Source organism: Hippocampus guttulatus, chromosome 1 (genome assembly GCF_054856545.1).
Source record: "Hippocampus guttulatus isolate MCC_2025c chromosome 1, RoL_Hgut_1.0, whole genome shotgun sequence".
Classification (NCBI taxonomy): Eukaryota; Metazoa; Chordata; class Actinopteri; order Syngnathiformes; family Syngnathidae; genus Hippocampus; species Hippocampus guttulatus.
In genome coordinates this window covers 5,693,752-5,715,680 of record NC_141261.1, presented here as the reverse complement: position 1 = coordinate 5,715,680, position 21,929 = coordinate 5,693,752, and the positions used below count along the sequence as shown (strand labels likewise).

General features: G+C 43.2%; 1 protein-coding gene across 1 annotated transcript; it reads right to left on the bottom strand.

Annotated features, from left to right (window-relative positions):
• Window positions 1–1,902: 1,902 nt before the first annotated feature.
• LOC147210156 (transketolase-like) lies at window positions 1,903–17,858 on the bottom strand. Its single transcript, XM_086105999.1, has 14 exons — window positions 17,556–17,858; window positions 15,595–15,712; window positions 15,115–15,228; window positions 14,534–14,631; window positions 10,490–10,681; window positions 10,074–10,192; window positions 9,177–9,373; window positions 8,701–8,865; window positions 7,547–7,703; window positions 7,063–7,193; window positions 6,336–6,419; window positions 5,571–5,664; window positions 5,369–5,491; window positions 1,903–2,546 (listed from the first exon to the last, which is right to left on the bottom strand). The coding sequence occupies exons 1-14, from the start codon at window positions 17,660–17,662 to the stop codon at window positions 2,359–2,361; spliced, it is 1,887 nt and encodes a 628-aa protein (XP_085962125.1). The 5' UTR covers window positions 17,663–17,858; the 3' UTR covers window positions 1,903–2,358.
• Between the last annotated feature and the right edge of the window lie 4,071 nt (window positions 17,859–21,929).

Sequence of the window (21,929 nt, the reverse complement as noted above, 5' to 3'; positions counted from 1 at the left end):
TGAATATCATTCATATGATATTCATTTGTGTCTGACAGCATGGTGTCAAAGCTGCTTAGATGGCACACATTTTGCAAGTGACTGAAATTGAGATTGAAAACTAGATTGTGTGTGTGTGTGTGTTTCTGTTCATTGTTGCATATATATATATATACATATAGGATTTGGCGTTCTCACCGCCACAGCCCGGGTTCGATTCCCGGTCAGGGAACCAAGCGGCTGGATAGCTCAGTTGGTAAGGTTTGGTCGGTTTGACGTACGGGAGACGGTGGTTCGAATCCCACTTGGGGCAAAAAAATGAGCACATAACACCATCCAGCGTGGGTCCTTGGGCAAGATCCTTCACGCTAATGCCTACCTCATACAATGATGAGAGACAATAAAACGAATGACATGCCGGCTCAGACGTCGCCCGGCCAAACAAGGTCTGCGTCAGGTGCTGGGGAACCGGAGCACCTTGATGAAAAGCCACTGTCCAGGATTAAACATCCAAGCTCCGTGAATACATCAAGGAGAAGGCTCCAACGGATGACGTTCTCAGAGAATGTCTCAGGGAACAGAGGATGAGGCGCTGGAAGAGGGACCATCATGGGAGGACAAGCCCCTACACGGGATGTACCACCGGCCCATAACTGAAGTGGCTGATCTCAAGAAGTCCTATCAGTGGCTAGAGAGAGCTGGCCTGAAGGACAGCACAGAGGCACTCATCCTGGCTGCTCAGGAGCAGGCCCTGAGGCCCAGATATACCACACCAGACAAGACCCAAGGTGTAGGTTGTGCAAAGAGGCACCTGAGACGATTCAACACATAACTGCAGGGTGTAAGATGCTGGCTGGGAAAGCCTACATGGAACGCCATACCCAGGTGGCTGGCATAGTCTACCGAAACATCTGTGCAGAGTATGGACCAAGGTCAAAATGGGAAACACCTCCGAAGGTGGTGGAGAATGACAGAGCCAAGATCCTGTGGGACTTCCAGATCCAGACTGACAAGACGGTAATGGCGAACCAACCAGATATCGTGATCATAGATAAAGGGCAGAGGAAAGCCGTTGTAGTGGATGTAGCGGTCCCAAGTGATGGAAACATCAGAAAGAAGGAACACGAGAAACTCGAGAAATACCAAGGGCTCAGAGAGGAGCTGGAGAGAGCCTGGAAGGTAAAGGTGACAGTCGTGCCTGTGGTGGTCGGAGCACTCGGCGCAGTGACCCCCAAACTAGATGAGTGGTTGCAACAGATCCCGGGAACAACATCGGACATCTCAGTCCAGAAATGTGCAGTGCTGGGAACAGCAAGGATACTGCGCAGAACCCTCAAGCTTCCTGGCCTCTGGTAGAGGACCCGAGCTGAATGAGGGACGGACACCACCCGAGGGGGGGTGAGACGAGGAATTATATATATTATATATATATATAAAACAACCTCAAGCTGATGAAATATTAATGATAAACCTGATGCATAGAATAATTCTAATATTATAATTACTGCATAGGGAGCTGAGATTACCAAGTCCAATGTGTCAGAATGAAAGCACGAATGCCACACACACTCGCAAAGTCATGGCAAACACCCATGCTGCAGTCTCTGTGAATATTTCAAAAGGCCTTTCAATTATTAACACATATAAAATATGCACAACACATGGATGTGGGCTTTTATGATGGTACCAAAGACCAGTGATAAGTTAGTTTTTCAGCCACTACACTGGAGACAAGATGCGCCCATCACCCCAAAGTCTGCAATAGACACATTTTTGAATGCGGGGTTCATTGTACTTTATTTATTTGTGCAATATCCTGTTATATTTTCCGAAACAGTTTGGTATTATCCGTACACAACACAATGATACTTTTATTCAAGGTTGGCGTGTCGCAAGAAAAAAAAGAACAAACTCAGACATGTATTGTGAAGAAAGCAACCTTTTATTGGTGTGAGGCCATCCTGTCCGAGTGAGGGCAAAAAAGGGTTTAAAAACAATTGGTGCTCTGAAACAAACCACAGTTGCCACTAGTGGGTGGGGCTTACAATTGAGAGTGGGTGTGGCGTCGCACCCAAGAAGCGAGGGGTTCCACAAAAACAATTGAAAACACATCATTTGACTTCTTTCACGTCCACACTACAGCAGTATCAGAACTTTCTCAGGGGAGGGGGGCAAGGAGGGGTTGTAAATTTGTTCGTGTGTGCGCCAACAGAATTGGGTTAGGGTGTTAAACAACATGAATTACTTAAAAAAATGTTTTTTAATGTAAAGGGGCTTCTCATGAGGACTGGAACCTTCACTTCCCTTCTGTGTTGGTTGTCATCATGACGAAAAGACAAGAGTTCACCTTCACCGGGGCGCCCCTCCACCCGTCCGTCCTCACTTGGCGTTGGCGGCGCCGCTGAGCACCTTGCGGACTGCCTGAATGATAGCGTCGCGGTCGATGCCGAAGATCTGGAGCAGCTCGTGGGGCTTGCCGCTGCGGGGCACCTGCGACACGGCCAGGCGGTGCACACTGAAGCCGCTTTCATTCACCACCGCCGAGCACACTGCCTCGCCGAGACCACCTGATAAGGAACACAGCAAAGACCGACTCGTACAAGATGTCTGCACGTATCAGCAAACCTACTGTAATATACGCGCATTTGCATACAGACACATAACATACATGCATCCGTATTTAGGGTTGTTAGTCGATTCAAATTTTAAATTGTAATTCATCGCATGATTTACGTAATGAACTTGCGGTTAATCGCAAATTGCTCACACATTTTAGGTCTGTTCTAAATTCATTCATCTGTACATTTATGATTCGATTTCTAAATTCACATTGTATTTATGTATTTATTATTTATATGTGTATTTTTATTTGGTTAGTTCATTTATTGTTAGCATGGACAGATTAAAAACAGATTACATTTTTGTATGATCATTCATTTTAATAATTCTCATGAAATATTTTGTGAACGGATTCATTGTAAATAAAATAAATTACTAACAATTTTACATGTACATTTATCCATCCATCCATCCATTTTCCGAACCGCTTGATCCTCACTAGGGTCGCGGGGGGTGCTGGAGCCTATCCCAGCCATCCTCCGGGCAGTAGGCGGGAGACACCCTGAATCAGTTGCCAGCCAATCGCAGGGCACACAGAGACGAACAACCATTCACGCCCACACTCACACCTAGGGACAATTTAGAGCGTCCAATCAGCCTGCCATGCATGTTTTTGGAATGTGGGAGGAAACCGGAGCACCCGGAGAAAACCCACGCAGGCCCGGGGAGAACATGCAAACTCCACACAGGGAGGCCGGAGCTGGAATCGAACCCGGTACCTCTGCACTGTGAAGCCGCCGTGCTAACCACTGGACTACCGGGCCGCCACATGTACATTTAATGTGACTTTATTCTTTTAAATATTGACAGGTACTTTGTAGTCATCTTTTCAGAACACCATACAGAATAAGAATGAATTTTTATTTCATTCTGAAAATAAATTATTTTACATTATTTATATGCACGTTTTAACTTTTTTTTTTTTAACCCCTATCTAAAAGCACCTCTAAAAATTCCTTGAGCATAAAAGATTGCCCAACCCCGTGTTAGAGTGAAGGGCACTATTTGAGGAGTACAAATGGACGAATGGCCAGAAGATAAAAAAGCTACAGTGAGTCAATAAATGTGAATGCTGCATCAAAAAAAATTAGTGTTGTAGCATGATGTCTTGGAATACTGGACATATGGTTTGAACATGTGTCATACCTTTGTACAAACATTGCACACAACCGAACAAAAAATGGCAGCACCAAGGTTAGCACTGACAACAAGAAAGGTGTCCTGGCTGGTCCACCTTACGCAGTATAATAGAAGGTTAAAGGATGTAGCGGCACAATAAACAAGCACACAAAGACATTTTGGACATTTAAATGCACGGCGCTGGTAATGTATGTAGGTCAGCGAGGGCCCACAGGCCGAAAGCGGAAATTAAAAAGCTCTGACGGGCTGTGCCGACTCCCATCCCCCCACCAACATCATGTACCATGGCCCCCCCCCTCCCCCCTACCCCTCTCATCTCCTTCCTTGCTCACAAGAATCACCCAAATTTCTCCACATCTTGTCACTCTGCCTGTAGCCTCCTTTCCCTTTTGTCTTTCGATCCTTTCTTTTTTGATTCATTTATTCTGCTTCAAGCCATTTTATTAACGAGTTGATGCGCAATAATCTCCAGGCGTTCTGCTTGAACACCTCATTCGCTCTTTTTCTGTTAAAATAGCTTCTAGCCTTCAGTAAGGGAAGAAATACAGGACATTTGGACATATACATTGACAAACACCTCCCTGGAGTATGTATAGCATATCTGTACCATTCTTTCATCAAAATCACACAAGGTTCAATAAATAGGAATACTTTTAAAGCATATTTGTTGATAAGATAGTATATTTAGCTCCTTTTGTGTCATGCAGTCAGCCAGCATTTATGGCTTTCAGCCAGCATTCATGGCCAATGGCGAATCCGATTTTCATTAGCATGACAACTAATGGGCTAAATCTCACCGACGTGTTCCTGAAAACAAGTGAGCACCCTTAACTCAAAGACAATACTGGTCAATAAAGATGAATTATCCAAATACATTTCCAATGAATACATTAACACTGAACACTGTGAATGTGGCACATCGACAAACACCCGCCCGCACTTCTTCTTCAATGCCGCTTATCATAAGCTAACGCTGTTATGAAGCTAATCTTTGACTACTACTCAATATAGCTCTACTTATTTTGCATCAATCTGTTACGTATTTCACCATATCACGCCAGTTCTGGAACTTAGTCGAGCCTAAGTGCCAAGTCTTACCTGGAAAACTGATTTGGGGTGTTCATCATGCTAATTGGCCACACTGAAATGTAACAGTGTGGTGGAAGTACCAAATGACTCGCAAAGACACCATCTTAGAAATAGGCAGATGCATCATGAGTATCCACAACAGTTGGTTCAAGGTCAAAAGAAGTACAATAAATATTTACGGCAAAATGGACAATACGTCATTGATTCTGTGTTATTGTCAGATAAACAAGTCCCAAACAGGATTCAGTAGACAATGCAAAAATGGCAGGTGTTCCACTCCAGTCCAATAGGGGGCGATATGTCAGAATCACTGAATTTGCATCAAAAATATGTCTCCAAATGGGATAAAACTGTCGTCACAAATCTTCGTCAAATCTCGCAAGACCTTAACTCATCAAATTATCACAGGAGTCAATTTGGACAGGGTTAATTTTTCTCTGCCTTTCTGCTTGTTTTTCACAACACCTAGTCCAAAAGACAGGGCGCCATCTCATGGGTGACGTCACAAGCCTAACAAATTAGCGAACAGTCTACTGCTCACCTTCATAGTAGTGGTCTTCCACGGTGATGATGCGTCCCCTGGTGGCCCTAGCGTTGTCAATGATGGTCTTGGAGTCCAAAGGTTTAATGGTGAACGGGTCAATCACGCGGATGTTAATTCTCTCTGTGGAGGAGAAGGGAGAGGATTCTTGAGTGGGTGTTTTTACACATCCAAAATACAAAACAAGGTTCTCTGTACGTACCTTTTTTCAGATGTTCGGCGGCCGCCAGCGCTTCGTGGAGTGTCACCCCCGCGCCAATGACGGTCACATGGTCGTCATTGGTTTTGTACACAACCTGAGATGGAAGGGAAGGCTAAAGCATTAACTCCATATCAAAAGACAGCGTTGTAGTGGGCAGATTTGGCAAAACTACTCACTCGGATACTTGTGTAAAAGTACTCTAGTAAAACAACTCAACTCAACTCAACTGTATTTATAGAGCACTTTCAAACATAGCTGCGTACAAAGTGCTGTACATGGAGCAATTAACATATATACAACAATAAAGCAATAAATCAGTAACAAAGATGGTAGAAGGCACCAAACAGTAAAACTAAGATCAAATCTGAGTCATGCTGAGTCAAATGCCAAAAAATACAAGTGAGTTTTGAGGCGGGTTCAGTGGTATGTTCAGTGGTAGGTCATATCAAAGAACAACAACGGCTTCAACTCGTACTTAAGTTAAAAAAAACAAAAAAATACTCTGAAATGTATTTCACTACAAAAGTCAAAAACACAAATGATTTTTTTTCTGGTCAATTATGTAAAATATTTGCTTTGATAAATTGGCAGGGTGGACAACTAGCTGGACAACAAATGTGTTAAAGCAGCATGTTCACACAATTATTCACTGGTAAATTATGTGACAACTTGCATAAACGTTGAAGACGATTAAAAGAACCGAATAGACATGCTTATGTTACTTTTTAAGGTCACAAAAAAAAACAAAAAAACTACAGTACACACCTTAGCCTGTCCAACATGGAAGTCCTCGTTGCAGTTATAGATGATGTTGTTCTCTGGGCGGCTTGTTCGGATGAAACACAGACCCTGGGGGGGAAAATCATAACTCCAATTTATACCGTGCCTTGAGGATCGAGAAGAAAACAATCCATCCGTCCATTTTTTTTCAGCGTGTGTCCTCCCTAGGTTTTCGGCTGAGCTGGAACATATATACCCTGCACACTGGACTAGTCAGCAGCCAATCACAGGGCACAGATAGCCAAAACAACCGTTCACAATCATATTCACACGTGGACATTTTGGGTATGAAATGCTTGACACAATGCACAATTCTCCAAGTCTAAATTTACGGCACGTCTTTATGATACGGATATTACATGTGCCATTATCATGATGACGATATTTTTTGGGATGATATATTGTGTAGCCCTAGTTCGATTAGATGTGCTGTACACAGCACAGGTGTCAAAGTCAAGGCCCGGGGGCCAAATCCGGCCCCCGCGTCATTTTATGTGGCCCGCGGGAGCTAATTATGTGTGTCAACTTTCATGGTTCTTGCTGAAATCTGTAGGGAAATGTCAAACTGTCATGGGTAATAAATAACAGTGAGATTTTACACCGGCCCTCCGAGGGAAGCCGTAACGCCGAAGTGGCCGGCGACAAAAAATGAGTTTGATACCCATGGTATACAGGATGCAAGAAATCCATTTAGCATTTTAACCATTGTTACCTTTGTGTTAGCCGAAAGCTCCACAGCCTTCTCAGTGGAGACACCGTCACTAGGGTAGAAGACGGTGGCCCCGGGAATGGCTCTGAACATGGCCAGATCCTCCAGACCCATTTGAGAGGGACCGTCCTCTCCTACACACGCACACAAACACACACGTGTGAAATATCATGAAGAGTGAAGCTCACATATGCGCAGCGTGCCAGCAGACGAGCATGCATTCAGGTCGTGAGCATGCGGTATACCTGAGAAGGTGGAGGAGGAGAAGGTGAAAGGGAAGGAGGTGGGGAAAGAATCAGATCGCTTCCGTGACTCGTGGGGGGTACACGGGGAGGGAGGTTGCTGATTCCAGAAAGAGGAAGAGGAGTAGGAGAAGGTGATAAGATGGGAGGTTCAAGTTAAGGATTCTCGGGAAGCTTTTACAAGTGGGGAAAAAAAAAACTGGCTATAAACCCCCTGAAGACTGTCTAGTTAGTGATTGGCTGACCGATGGAGACGCCGCAGTGGGATCCGCACAGGTTGATGTTGCTCTCAGAGATGGCGGCCATGCGCAGCTGGTCGTAAGCCCGGGAGAAGAAGGTAGCAAAGGTGCTGGCAAAGACCACGTTGCGGTCCCGCACGGCGCACCCGATGGCCACGCTGACCTGTGAGAGGGAAGTGAGGCGGACATTTTGAAGCGGCAGCCCCACTGACGTTCAACCATTTTCTTTCAAGGCTCCATCGTAACCACAAAACCTCTACGGCGCATATGAAGTTTCTTCTTCTCACCATTACATATTGATTGTCGATGCAATGTATTACAAAGTACGATTGGTATGAGCAACGATGCAATAAATATATCCATCCACCCATTCATTTTCCAAATCTGCTTATCCTCACAAGGGTCGCGGACGCGGCGGAGCCTATCGCAGCCGTCTTCGGGCAGTAGGCGGGGGACACCCTGAACCGGTTGCCAGACAATCACAGGGCAACATAGACGAACAACCGTCCGCGCTCACAATCACACGTCGGGACAATTTAGAGTGTTCCAATAACCTCCCGTGCATGTTTTTGAAATGTAGGAAGAAACCGGAATACCCGGAGAAAACCCACGCAGGCACGGAGAGAACTCCACACAGGAAGGCCGAAGCCGGATTCGAACCCTGCACCTCTCCACTCTGAGCCGGACGTGCAAATCAGTTGTCAACCGTGCCCGCAATAAATATATTCATTTTAAAATAAAAGTGGCTAGCAGTTGAGAGTTTAGCAGTCTCTTAATTTCTTGCCTCCGTGGGTGAGGAATTGCTCACTTTAATGTGTGAAAAACAGAATCGAATTAAATTGTACAGTAGATACAAATCTTTGTATCTTTAAATATGTCATCAATTTCCCCGTTGTGGCCACAGGTTGGAAACACTCCCGTGGATATCATGTTTCTGAATAATACGCGCAACTGTGGTCACAGGAACATCAAGCTGCTTGAAGAGGGCATTGTAGCCTTTACCTTTAATCCGCTTGTCTAGACTTTTCTTTCTGGGGGTTGACTGTGTTTTAAACGACGATTCTTTTGTTGTAAACTTCCTTCTGTCGAGTTCAACAGTATTTATGGCTGTACTGCTCGTACAACTTGAGGCAATGCATAGCAGAGAAAACCCATCCTACCATGTTTTGCTCAGCGATGTAGCACTCCACGTAACGGTTGGGGTGTTCGTTCTTAAACAGCTCGGAGAAGGTCGAGTTCTTGGTATCTCCGTCAAGCGCCACAACACGCTCGTTGTAGCGGCCCAGCTTGGCCAGAGCCATGCCGTACGCCTTCCGGGTGGCAACCTGGTCACAGACGCACAGAAAGACGAGAGGATGCGGATTCAAAGGACAATCACAGTCAGGCTTGAATGTGTTAAAAATGAAACGGAATGGCAACAAAATGGTGTCCTCTTGCTCAGTTTTGACATTGACGACAATTTTCATTTCTCTTTTTTTAGGTTAGCCCCGCTACATATAGCAACTGCAACTCAATTGTGCTTGTGTTCACTTTTGCATTGAATGACAAAATGCGTTTTTGACCATACGTTTAAAAAATCTCACGTATTTCAGCCAGTGTGGATGCCAACAAAAATTGTACGCCTCATCTTGCTGACCTTCTCTCCAGGTTTGTAACTGGGTGCACTGGGCATGCGGATGTTGCGCAGGCTGACGGGCGCGGCGTCCTCGACGGGCGGCGAAGGATAGAGGCGCTTGTTGCAGCTGACCATGCGGCTCTGCAGCTCCTTGATGACGCTCTCGGCCATGTCTTTGGGGAGAGGCTTCCCGTGCCAGCCCATCTTATCCTCGGCCGCTGAAAGGTACACTCGTCACCACGGTAGTGTACTTTGCAGTAGCGTATTTGCATCACACTGAGAGCCGTTTCTCATATTTTGACCAACGTGTGACATTTTAGAAAATGATCAGAATATTAGGAACGCCACTCAGTATATGGCAGTAAGGCTCTACACCACTGCAAATTCAGTTTTCATTTTCATCATTCATATTTATGTTCCATGCCACTTTTCCAAACGTTATGGTCAAAGAGCGACAGGGCGAAAATGCCAAATTAATAAAATTGGGCGTTATTGCGTTCAAAAAGGCAGGATTTTCTTATATGGCGCTTGTACCGGGTGTCATTCGATAGCGCGGATGTACCGAATGCTTTGACGGATTTTGTCCACATGTATGCCGGCTCATGCATAAAATCAAGCTGACACAACAGGCTGCATTCAAGGTCAAAGGTTAGAATCACATGGACCACGCAGCCTAAGAATGTTATGATAACTGCTCCTACCCATTTTCTGGAGCCCCCAACCGCACAATAATGTACATTCCCCTCCTTCATAATAACAAAATGTTCGCACAATAGGCTATCGGGGTGTGTATTCTACACATTCTTGGGGATTAAAAAGAGGGGATGGGATTAGGTTGGGGTCAAGGTCTCCTATTCATTTTGACAACGAATTGAATGTAGATGTTATTATTAAATGAAAATAGTTGTCAAATATTACCTTGTATGCCCTTGCCCTTGGTGGTCTTGGCGATGACGGCAAGTGGCTGGTGGCGGGGCTGATTCAGGACCTTACACAACTCTTCCACACTGTGTCCGTCCACAATGATGGCATGCCACCTGAACAAGTACACTCAAACTATCAACACTGTTTTGGATTTAGACAATTTAATTCGGCACGCGCAAAAAGATAATTCTTATCTATTATTCAACATGAAAAATAATTTGGATATTTTTTTCTGGAGTATTCAAATTTCTTGGGATGATAAATTTCAGGCTTTTGTTATATTTGACTCCGTGTGTAGTGAGTCTATTCATGCTAAAATACCCCCCAAAAACCACAGAAATTTTAGTATGCAAGAACTCGCTGGATAAAATATTCAAAGGGTACATCATTTCACAGTGTAACAGGCTCACCCGAAGGCCTCGCAGCGTCGTTGGTACTTCTCGACGTGGTGCTGGAGAGGCGCCGGGTCACTCTGGCCGAGCCGGTTGATGTCCAAGATGGCCACCAGATTGTCTAACTGGTAGTAGGAGGCGAAGGCCATGGCCTCCCACACCGAGCCCTCAGACAGCTCGCCGTCACCCAGCAGGCAGAAGACCCGGTAGCTGTGTGCAGACGACCATACACACAGAAACCACATGAATGGACCATCTGTTTTTTATTCATTCATTAATTCCAAAGGATTTTAAATGATGCGCAAGTTTCCAAATAACAATTCTGTCTTCGGGTTTATGTGTAGATTGGCTCACTTGTTTTTATTTGGGGGGGCGGGGGCAGGTGTAATTTGAAATTTGCAGCATTCTCTCACATAAGAGTACTTGTAAGTTTCATTTAGTTCAATGACCGTATTTTCCGCGCTATAAGGCGCTTTGGAGTATAAGGCGCACCTTCAAAGAATGGCCTATTTTAAAACTGATTTCATATATAGAGCGCACCGCATGATAAGGCACAGAGAATAGAAGCAACAATGGTGGCTGCGGTTGCATTATGCATCCACTAGATGGAGCTACACTAAAGGAATACACTACAATACAGCTTTATTTCAATCAGGCTTTCAGAACCGCTGCAGTTGACACAAAGCGCTTGACAGAACATTTAAAATACCACGTCCAAGAAATCTGAATATTGATATGAATCCATATATAAGGCGCCTTGTATCCACATATAAGCCGCATCACATTATAAGGCTATAATCCATATCAGATCCAATATTCAGATTTCTTGGACGTAGTATTTTAAATGTTCTGTCAAGCGCTTTGTTTCAACTGCAGCAGTTGAAACAATATCCATATATAAGGCGCATCAGATTACAAGGCGTACTGTAAGCTTTTGAGAAAATCGAATGCTTTTAGGTGCGCCTTATAGTGCGGAAAATATGGTACATTTCAATTTGAATTGCACTGGTCAGCAGAAATTTTTAAAACAGAGATGGCTTTGTATGTCCCCAAAGGTATTATTAATTTTAAAAAGACTCTACTTTTTTTCATAGCACATCAGATTTCTGAGATATTTTTACTTGTTTTTAAATTTGACCTGTAAAAGCTAGCGCAAGACGGATTTTACAATGCGTTGTCATTTATGGCAAAAAAATATATATATATCACCTGTTCCTGAATCTAACCCTTAGTTTGTAAATATTACCTCATATATTACCACATGAAATATTACTTTGTAGTTATGATATTATTTTTATTATTATGATAACTTGATGGACAGGTTCAGAATCAGCGCAACAAATAATCTAGAAACGTTGATCTGCATCTCCAATTTAAAAAAAAAAAAAAAAATGTTTTAACTTTTTGAGCGAGATGAAAGTGGGTATCTTAAATAGTTTATAACGGTAGATGCCAAGTCACTCTTGGGGTCCTTTGGTTATGAATGGTGCGGTACCATTGAAACGCTATATTCTAGATTTGACTGCATCAATACAGAGGGGATCTCTTTTCTCGACATCACTCGAGTAGCAGAAGTTTGGAGCAGCTGGGGAGTCTTTCCGGCAGCTTTCTCTCCTCAGCACAATTTCAGATCAGGCCTGACGGGATGCTTTTTAAACACACAAAGGCACACTTCACCAGCGCCCCACCCACTACATCCTCGTCTTTACTCGGCTGCGTAATGATTACTGACAGCTTTCCGGTCAAATAGACACGTTCTTCATAAAGCTGCAAGATAGGCAGAGACACTCTGCATTCCAACCTCACACGCAAAGAAACAACAAAGCGCACGGAGGCTAAAAGAAAAAAAACAGATATAAGCCAAAAGGAATTCCACAAAGGTGGATGCAACGAGATGGAGCGATGTTAGCTGTACTCAGCGTTAAAGCAACAAAAAGGAAGAACAGCTGCGGTGGTTTACCAACAGCTGCCTGGGGTTAATCTTTCAATTGAATGCATGGAAAGAATAGAGTATGAATTTTTTTTCGAAACGCAGAATGTCAATACTTGGGATAAATTCTTGACAAAATGGATATTCTAAATGGAGTAAAATAGAGCAAAAAAAAAAAAAGGTTCAGTAACAAGTAGATTTTCATAATTTCTTCGAATGTCTACGTCTATGCTACTTTGCACACAAAGACCCCCATGCCCGCCTTACAACGGAAAACGTCAACAAAATCGTCAAAGAACAAATTTCCACTCAGTACGCAGCCATTGACTGTACGCGCTTCACTCAATAAACTCGTTTTTTGACATTCATTACGGTCGATTATTGCAGCATCATCACCCTCAAGTCTGCTGCATTGGACACGTTCATTCATGCATAAGTTATTTTTTTTTTTTCGTACTGCTTGAACAACCGCACCCTCGTTTTGGTTGATCATTTACTTCACCCTTTATAAACATTTCAAAATATTTGGGGTTTTCCTCAATTCATCAATACAGTACAAGACAATACAGATATACAATACGGATAAGCACTTAAACACCGGGAGATATTTTTAAAAATTTGCATTATTATTGAATTTAAAAAAAATAAATAATAATTTACCAGAACAATATGAATAACGCAAGTAAGAAATCATATGGTTCTACCGTCGAATAGGGAGGCATGCGGCATCAAACTGCAAGCTATCAAATGCAATTCCTTGACCTATAAAAAGCTACAGACCACTAAAGTAGGTGATGCCGGGTCTCCATGGTAACGACATGCAGTCATCTCCACATGGTTACAGGGCATGACACCCTCGCGTTCATATACCAAAAGATAAATAAATAAACACAAATTTAAAAAAAGGTCTCTATTCTCTTTATTACAAGCCGGTAGAGTATCCTAGTGATGTGAAACTGTCGTGTTTATGCAAAAGAATTGAATTTCCATGAAATCAGTGGTTGAAGCCTATTTTGGGCTTTGGAGCCTTTATGTTGCATTGAATTAGAGTGATGAGCTTCGCTGAGTATCAGGGCGGGGAAAACCTATGCGGCCTTCTCCACCCATGTACTGTACGCATGTTGCACACACAGCCGAGCAAACAGTAAGACAGGAGACACACCAAAATGGAAGGTATGTACCTTTGCATTTTGGAGGAGGTGTTGGGGGAGTGTGAAGCAGATGGGGAGACGGGGCGTGGAGGGAGTGCACTTGCATGTGTGCTTATTAGAGCAGAAGCAAGTGAGCGCTCACAGCATGGACAGAAAGAGAGAGTACACTATGGCATTCCCCACACTGTTGTTGCACAAAAAAAACAACAACACACTATAGCGTCTTTAGGATGCGCCTATATGCCTTGTAATGTCATTCATTTTATTTTATTTTATTCAAAAAAAATGTTTCCACCTGGAACCTGATAACATAATAAGCTGTCTACTGTAGTAACCGCTGTCCCTGAAAGGGTTAAATATAAAAGTGTCAGCGTTAATGTACATGGTCGGCTTAACGAATGTCAATCCAGAGCGCACCTATCAAGGGTGTGTTTGTTCCGACGCTGCGGGCTAAAATGTCACGTCAACACAGTGGGCTTCTGTCAGTCAAAATCTCTTACACGATCAGGATGCAAGGTCAATTCATGAATTCATTTTTCAATAATGAGTGAGGCCAGTTGGCAATTCATTTTAATTACCGGTAATTCATCTTCGGGAAGAATTTTTGAAACGCTCAAAAAGTTGTTTTCCTGAAAAGATCTTTTTCTGCTAAAATGCAAATAGCACAAATTACATTATTTCTGCCCAAAAACAAAAAACATGAACATGTATTTCCTATAAATGAATAAATATGTGTCCTGGGATTGGCTGGCAACCAGTTCAGGGTGTAACCCGCCTCCTGCCCGAAGTCCGCTGGGATCGGCTCCAGCACGCCCGCCACACTCACTCGTTTGACCAATATAATGTTACAAGACAATAAACTGAGAGTTAAAAAAAAAAAAAAGGAATGAACAAAATTGCCAGCATTCTCAATATTTTGCAACCGTAGCTTGTGTGTCTACCTTTCAACCAAGTGGGTAATCAGGTTTTCGTGTCGGTTACCTGGCCTCGTCGAAGTACTTCCCAGAGTAGGCCATTCCGCAGGCAGCCCCGAGACCTTGGCCCAGAGAACCTGTGGCCACATCCACAAACTGCTGCCTCTGTTGGCACAAAAGACAATTGGATCAAAACACATGCGTGGTTGTTTGAGTTTTCACATCACCAAAATATAAAAAGACGCAGTACATTATATCTAGGTTCAGAATCAGAATGAGAATGAGAATCAGAATCATCTTTATTGGCCAAGTATGTAGAACACACAAGGAATTTGTCTCCGGTATAACACGCTGCAGGTGCGGAGGCTCAACAGCTGGGTCATCTATATTAAATACGCTTTTCTGTATGGAATGTGCATATTCTCTATGAGCACATTCCAAGAAAAAAAATATATACAGTATATATATATATATTTTAAACTGAATACTCTAAATTGCCCATCGGTATGAATTGGAGTGTTTGTCTCCATATGCGCTCTGACCAGTCCAGGGTGTACTTGGCCCAAAGGTACCTGGGACGTGCTCCAGCTCACCCTTCACCTAAAGTGCTGGAAAATGGTCAGAAAGTAGAACTTCTGGGTTCCTCACCGGGACAGGGTGACCCTCAAGGATGGAGTCGACCTTGCGCAGGTTGAGCAGCTCATTCTCCTTCAGGTAGCCCGTCTCCGCCCACACAGCATACAGCACAGGGGCAGCATGACCCTGGAAAGATGTGGAAGAGATCAAATAGTCTATTCACCCTTGTTACGCAAGGACCCATAAATGCTAACTTATGAATGAGATAGTGGAATTTCATTATGTTGATGTTAATGAGGAATTTTGAACACCACAAATGTTCAAGTCTTGGGATGGCCTATTGAAGTTTTGAATTTCAACAGTATTTCAATGGATGCCGCAGAAAGAAAATGTGGTAAAATATAAATGGATTTTATTTGAACTATTTTGAAAGAAATATTGTTATCAACACAAACACCTTTAAGTGGTCCTTCAAATTGTTTATTTATACGCTGCATATTCTAGTACATATTTTGTCCGGTGACAGCCACTCTGGAGTACTGCATGTGCTACCTTGGAAAGGATGAAACGGTCATTGTTGGGGTTGCGTGGGTCTTCAGGTCGGTGCTTCATGGTATGAAAAAAGACCACAGACATGATCTCTGCAACACTGCAACATGATGTGGGGTGACTGAAAGAGATGAACAAGACATAAGATATGTGATCATTTGGTCAAATGTTAAAATAGATTACAACCAAAGCATGTCAATGTGAGAAAGTAAAAAAAAACAAACAAACAAAAAAAAACAACCCACAATTGCTATCAGTGGTGCACATTGACAATTTCTATGCTTTTATTGGGTTAATTCATGCCAGAGCACATGTTGTCAGACTTAAGAGAGGCCTCCCTCTCACGCACACACTGGATATTGTTGTTTTTGTGCATGCACACTCTTTAGACATCTTCAGGTTATTGCTCTTTCCATTTCCACTCTACATGCCAGAAATACCTCACCGCAGCCTTCTTCCATCAAGGCTTAATCTGTCCTGAAAAGGAAAATGTGATTAAATGAGGGGAGCCATAGCCTAAAAAATATTCAGTGAGTCCAAGGATGAAAAGAATAGACTATATTGGGTAGAATACAGTATGATGAAGAATACTTACGCCCCATAAAATAAATAAATAAACAACAACATTGGAAAAATCAAGGGGGGGGGGGGTACCCAAGAACTGTACCCAATAAAGTAGAACGCAAAGTATGGACAGGAAAACTAAAAGCCGTCTGGAAACCCAACATTTCTTTAACCTGTCACGACAAGGAGCTGGTAATTTATTAAGACGCACACAACTCGTGAGTAAAACCCGAGTTTAAAAAAAGAACCATGTGTTTTATTTTGAAAGTCTACCGGTATGTAAATGTTCGATTGAATGACAAGCGCTTAACGGCTGCAGGGACCGAAGCGTGTTAGTGAGACACGAGCTCCATTCGGCCTTTACTCTGCAACACGTCCCACGAAGTGCAGTGGACCGCGGACTGCATCGAACCGGACTTCGCTCCTCCTTTTCTCCTCCTCCTCCTTACATAACCCAACATGGAAGCGGTTCGGGCCACTCTAGGCTGGACCTAATCACGTTCTTCTTCATTTTAAAACCCGTTTGTATCAATGAACGGTGAGGGGAAAAAATATGACGCGAAAAAAAGATTTATTTTTTTTAGAGGAGGTGTTGGGGGAGGGGTAAAACACCATTAATTATATGAGACAGTGAACCAATGGAATAAAAATAATCCCTTGCAACATCAGTGTTAAAAATGAAAATGTGTGCATCCGTTGTATAGTAAAAAACATGTTCTATGCTAAATAAAGTATTTCCCGTTTTTTGGCCTCCAGGAAACATGACATTTCTTCTACTCATGAATAAAGTATTCTACAGAAGCAGAATATAATAATGATTGAGCACTCGCATGAATACACTTACTTAAAAATAATCTTCGGAACAAGGTATCGCCAGAAGATTACCAGCAATAGAGTATAATGCATTTACGTCCCATACACTTAGGTACAGCAGAATATATAAGAAACGATTTTGTGAACTTTTTAAGCATTTCTTCTTTTTAAGTATTTTAGGGATGGAAAGTTCAATAAAAGAATTGCATGACAGCACAAGCGAATTTTTAAACCACAATTTAGCCTGAATACGCAGTATAGTGCAGACAAATTCAATGGATTTTCATTCCATTACGAGTAGAATATATGTATAGTGAATTGCGTTTATCTCCCATTGAGCCAGCAAGCAAAGAACCGGGAGATCATCGTCGACTATTTTCTGCACCTGTCATGAGACAATGCTAATTCTGGATCAGTATGGCTATTTTTTATTCCACACATCTTTTTATTCACGCGTGGCCAAAGTGTACTAAATAACCACGTGTGTATCTTTATTTGGCGTTTTCGATTGTTCCTCGTTTTGATGAACAAGAACGCTTTTGTTGTTGGACCGTGACCTGCCAAGGTGGGATCCATTTAGATCTTACCCGCTGCCCGCCGCAGTGGTCGCCTTGATGGAGTTGATCCGAAGCCGGTTAGCGAGGTTCCTGAGCGCCTGCAGCGTCTGCTGGTCTGGTTTGTGGTAGTCTTCCATGTTGTACCCGTGTAGACAGATTAAGACCAGTTAACACCCCCAAAATGGTACCGCGTGCGCAATGGTCGACTGCAGGGGTTAAAAAGGCGGTCGTGGGTCTGCAGCAGAGTGACAGAAGTGAAACCGGTGAGGGAGGGTAGAGATTTGAGGCGGGAGTGGGGCGTGTTAGCAGGCAAATCCTATGAATATAGCTAATCTCGCGCTGAAAGCAGCCTGCACTCAGACTCCGAAGTCACGCACGATCACAGCCAATAGTAAAAGATATTTGGTTTGAGGCCAAAGCCACGCCCACAGCCACAGTCGACCCAGTTGCAGGTTTATGATGGAGTGCTGGGAATTTCGTGTATAATTGACGACAATTATTTATTTTTGCTGGGAGGGGGGATATTTTGTTTGTTTTAACGAAAACAATTCTTCAGAAAAAACACTAACATTCAGTCTGTGCCTTGTAAATGAAAAAATATGTCTATCTACATGTCTATTAGAAAATCCACAAATATTCGAATTGACGGGTTCCAAATCATGAGTATGTGGGGGGACCACTGCTGGCATCCGATGAGCTACGCACGGTACTGATTTAAAAGTACACTCGGGGAAAAGAAAGCACGGTTTGCCTAGTAACACAGACCGCTTTGAATGGAGAATGGTAGTCTATGCTTATCTTTAGGTTTGCTAAACCAGATACTGCATAGGGAACGTTCCCTGTCGGTTTTGCAAATGCTTAACCAAACCCAACGTTCGCCATCCCTGCTCTTGGGAGCACACTAATAGGTGTACGGGTGCGGGTATGCATGTATTCCATGCATACCCGCTGCACGATTGCAGCCATAGCAGATGACTTTATCTACCTGGCGACATCTGATGGTTGAACACCGAAACTGCACCACCAAAACTACTTGAGTTCAACTGCGCAAGAAGTCGAGTTAACCTCGTGCTTTCAACAAAAATAGCAATGGGAAAAACTTTTTACAATCTTCGTAAATTGTGAATGTTGCGTTATTCCAAAATGTGTTTTTTACTTTCAACCTCTCAAAATATTCAGAGGCATATGTGCTATGCATACACATATAGTTTTATTAATTTTGTGGGATTTTTTTTGCCCTCTATGGACAATAAAAACAGTACTGTGCTATGACTCTCCAAAGATGTATATATATATATATATACCTGTATATATATATATACCTGTATATATATATGTATATATATATATATACTGTTTATATACATATATATATACATATATATATACATACGCTGTTGTGAAAGCGCTATATAAATCTGCATGTATTGTATTGTATATATATAAATTGATACTAAATAGATACTGTTATATATATATATACTGTATATATATATATAGATAGATATATAGATATAGATATACAGTAGATACTGTTTATGTATATATATATATATATATATATATACATATATATATATTTCTTTGGAGAGTCATAGCACAGTACTGCTTTTATTGTCCATAGAGGACAAAAAATCCCCCGAAATTAATAAAAAACTATATGTGTATGCATAGCACATATGCCTCTGTCCATCTGTTGAGAATATTCAAGGCAGGGGATGATATGGTACCAGCCTGCCGGGGACAAAAATTGCAAATACACTGAAGCTAGATGTTTTACATGCATATAATTATCCAAATTTAAAAAGGCAATGTCTTATATATTGATCCTGTTAAATAAAAATTAAAATAAAAAGGGAGACTAAGAGTTACACACACACACACACACACAAACACGCGCACACACACACGCGCGCACACACACGCAAATAGCACTCGTGTCGTGGTAATTTCCTTCTCTGCGGACTGCTTCTCATGTGGCGCAGCGCACTAAAGGGTCCGACTAGAATGTTAAATCACGCACTTTGGTTCCACCTTTCGCGTCGGCGACTCGGCACGACTGCGTAATCTACGCTCGGAGGGGGGGCGACAGGGGGGGCCAGAATCGGTGCTACAGGGGCACTGGCCCCCGTTGCCCCCCCCCCCAGAACCGCCACTGCTTCTGATAGCAGGTATGCTGCAGTTTGGTGTTAGCAGCTTCCTGTTCTATCGCAAAATTCAACCGACGGGAGCGGCTTTATTGGAAGTGAAGAAACTGCTGGTCATTCTGGATGGTTTGGCGCGAATGTCCAACACTCAGACTCAAGCGGTGACTGAGCTCAACCGCAATATAGATGCGGTTTTGGAGCGACTCCGTACGATTAACAACATGGAGAAGTTGGAATCCGCGCTGCGGAAAGAGATGGCAAATTTGGCTGATCGGCGCCAGTGAAGAGATACAGGCCACGGACTCAAGGCTGTCTGAAATTGTTGGCGGCCGTCCCTCCAAAACAAATAACGCTATCTGGACCCTTTCCCCTGTATGGAAGTATGCATGGAAGCGAGTGCCCCCCACCATCACCCCTCTCCTTCTCGGCCATGGACTGATAAGCCGGGACTGTCTTCATGAGCAGACCTCGACGAAGCAGCTATGACCTGTACACGCATACACATACACAACTAGACAATCACATGCGCATACACATCCTTATTATCACCGTCTTCATTGCTCCGATTCTTTTCCCCCCGTGACGTGGTACGATCTGCGGAGCGCAAGGTGGTCCGTGCAGCTGGCCAGAGCTGCCGCGTCGCGGTCACCCCCCCCCCCCCCCCACACCTTCCCATTCATCATCCCCCTTATTACATGTTATGTCTTGTGACTTGTTGTAACTGTGTTAGAGGAATCTATGAGCAAAATTGTATCATGTTTAAAGTTTCATTTTAATTTGGGCACATCGAAACGTTTGGGTGCGTATCCAGCACCCCCCAAATGCCTGTGCATAAAGGCGCCGGCTACCTGGCCGGAGGGCCGTTGAAGTCCACAATTAGCACGTCAATGCAGGTGAGCGATCACGGGGGAGAGGGCGAAACTCGGTCACAAAAGGGGAATGAATAATTCGAGAACAGCGGTTGAACAACAAAAGACGGGTTGAGAACACCCGTCGCTGCCCAGGCGACATTGGCCATCCGCAAAGTCTGAAACATGTTAATACAATGTAGACCAGACAGAAAAGGCGCCAACGTACTGGTGGTTCAATGTTTAAAACAGGTAACCAATCACTACCGAGGGGCCGGACCGGGGGTGCGGTATGCAAATATCGGGGGCAGTGTTTTCCTTGTATGTTACAATCAAAGTCTGAATTGGCGGGAAGGGAGCTCGAGTGTGTCTGACAAATCTCAGACAAACTGTCATATGCTTATTTATGTGCTAGGGTCTTTTTTTTTATCCTGGACTTAAATTATCCTCAGAAGAGGATAGTTCGAGCGTGGTCCCCCCCCCCCCCTACCCAGTGATTTCCTTTCTGAATTCTGACTGTAATTTCCCCATTGCGGGACAAATAAAGGATATCTCAATTATCAAAAAATAAATAAAAAAATGTGCATGTCAATTTGTGGCAATGGCCGTTTTCATGAAAATACCCCTCAACGTGCAATTTCTACTAAAATTGTCGATGTTTTGAGGTGTGATAACTAGCCATTTATGAATAGTTTTTTACTTTCAACCACTCAAAATGTTCAGTGGCATCAGAGCTATCCAAACACATATAGTTTGAAAAGGAAAGTCACAACAACTATGTAGAATTTATAGAAAGTAATAACCCACCACCAAATACTGAACAAGAACAAATACTTTTTAGAACAAGAAAAACAACAACACTTTTCAGAACTTTTTTTTAAACAATTTTTGCAAATGTTCTTCGTGTGTTTTCGGCACATGGGGTTTCCACACTTGTCACATGCATTTGATGCGATGCGTTTCTCTGTGCAGAGGTGACATTGCCTTCGTTTGGTTGTAGGCGCTGTGGCCTCATGTTGCTGCACTGCAGCCTGCTTCTCTCCTGCAGCAGTCTCTGGCTTTCGACGCTGAACCTCTGGCATGATTAGCGAATTACCAAGTTCCTCGAGGAACAGCCGTCTTCTATATAATTTCTTGGCATTCCAACTTGGGTTCACAGCCGTGTGGACTTCAACAGCCCTCCGGCCAGGTAGCCGGCGCCTTTATGCACAGGTATTTGGGGGGGGGGGGGGGGGGGGGGGTGGATACGCACCCAAACGTTTCGATGTGCCCGAATTAAAATGAAACTTTAAACATGATACAATTTTGCTCATAGATTCCTCTAACATCCCTTCATACAAGAACATAGACAGTGCTCTCTTTATCTTTTGAGAAGTTGTAAAAGTTAAAAAAATAAATAAATAAACGCG

Bases quoted from the DNA above. Each gene is read 5' to 3' on its own strand.
- LOC147210156 (XM_086105999.1), bottom strand. From the start codon at position 17,662: ATGGAAGACTACCACAAACCAGACCAGCAGACGCTGCAGGCGCTCAGG. The intron at 14,632-15,114 runs GTGAGGAACCCA...TTGTGCCAACAG, and splicing joins TTGAGGGTCACCCTGTCCCG to AGGCAGCAGTTTGTGGATGT. The intron at 10,193-10,489 runs GTGAGCCTGTTA...GTACTTGTTCAG, and splicing joins CGACGCTGCGAGGCCTTCGG to GTGGCATGCCATCATTGTGG.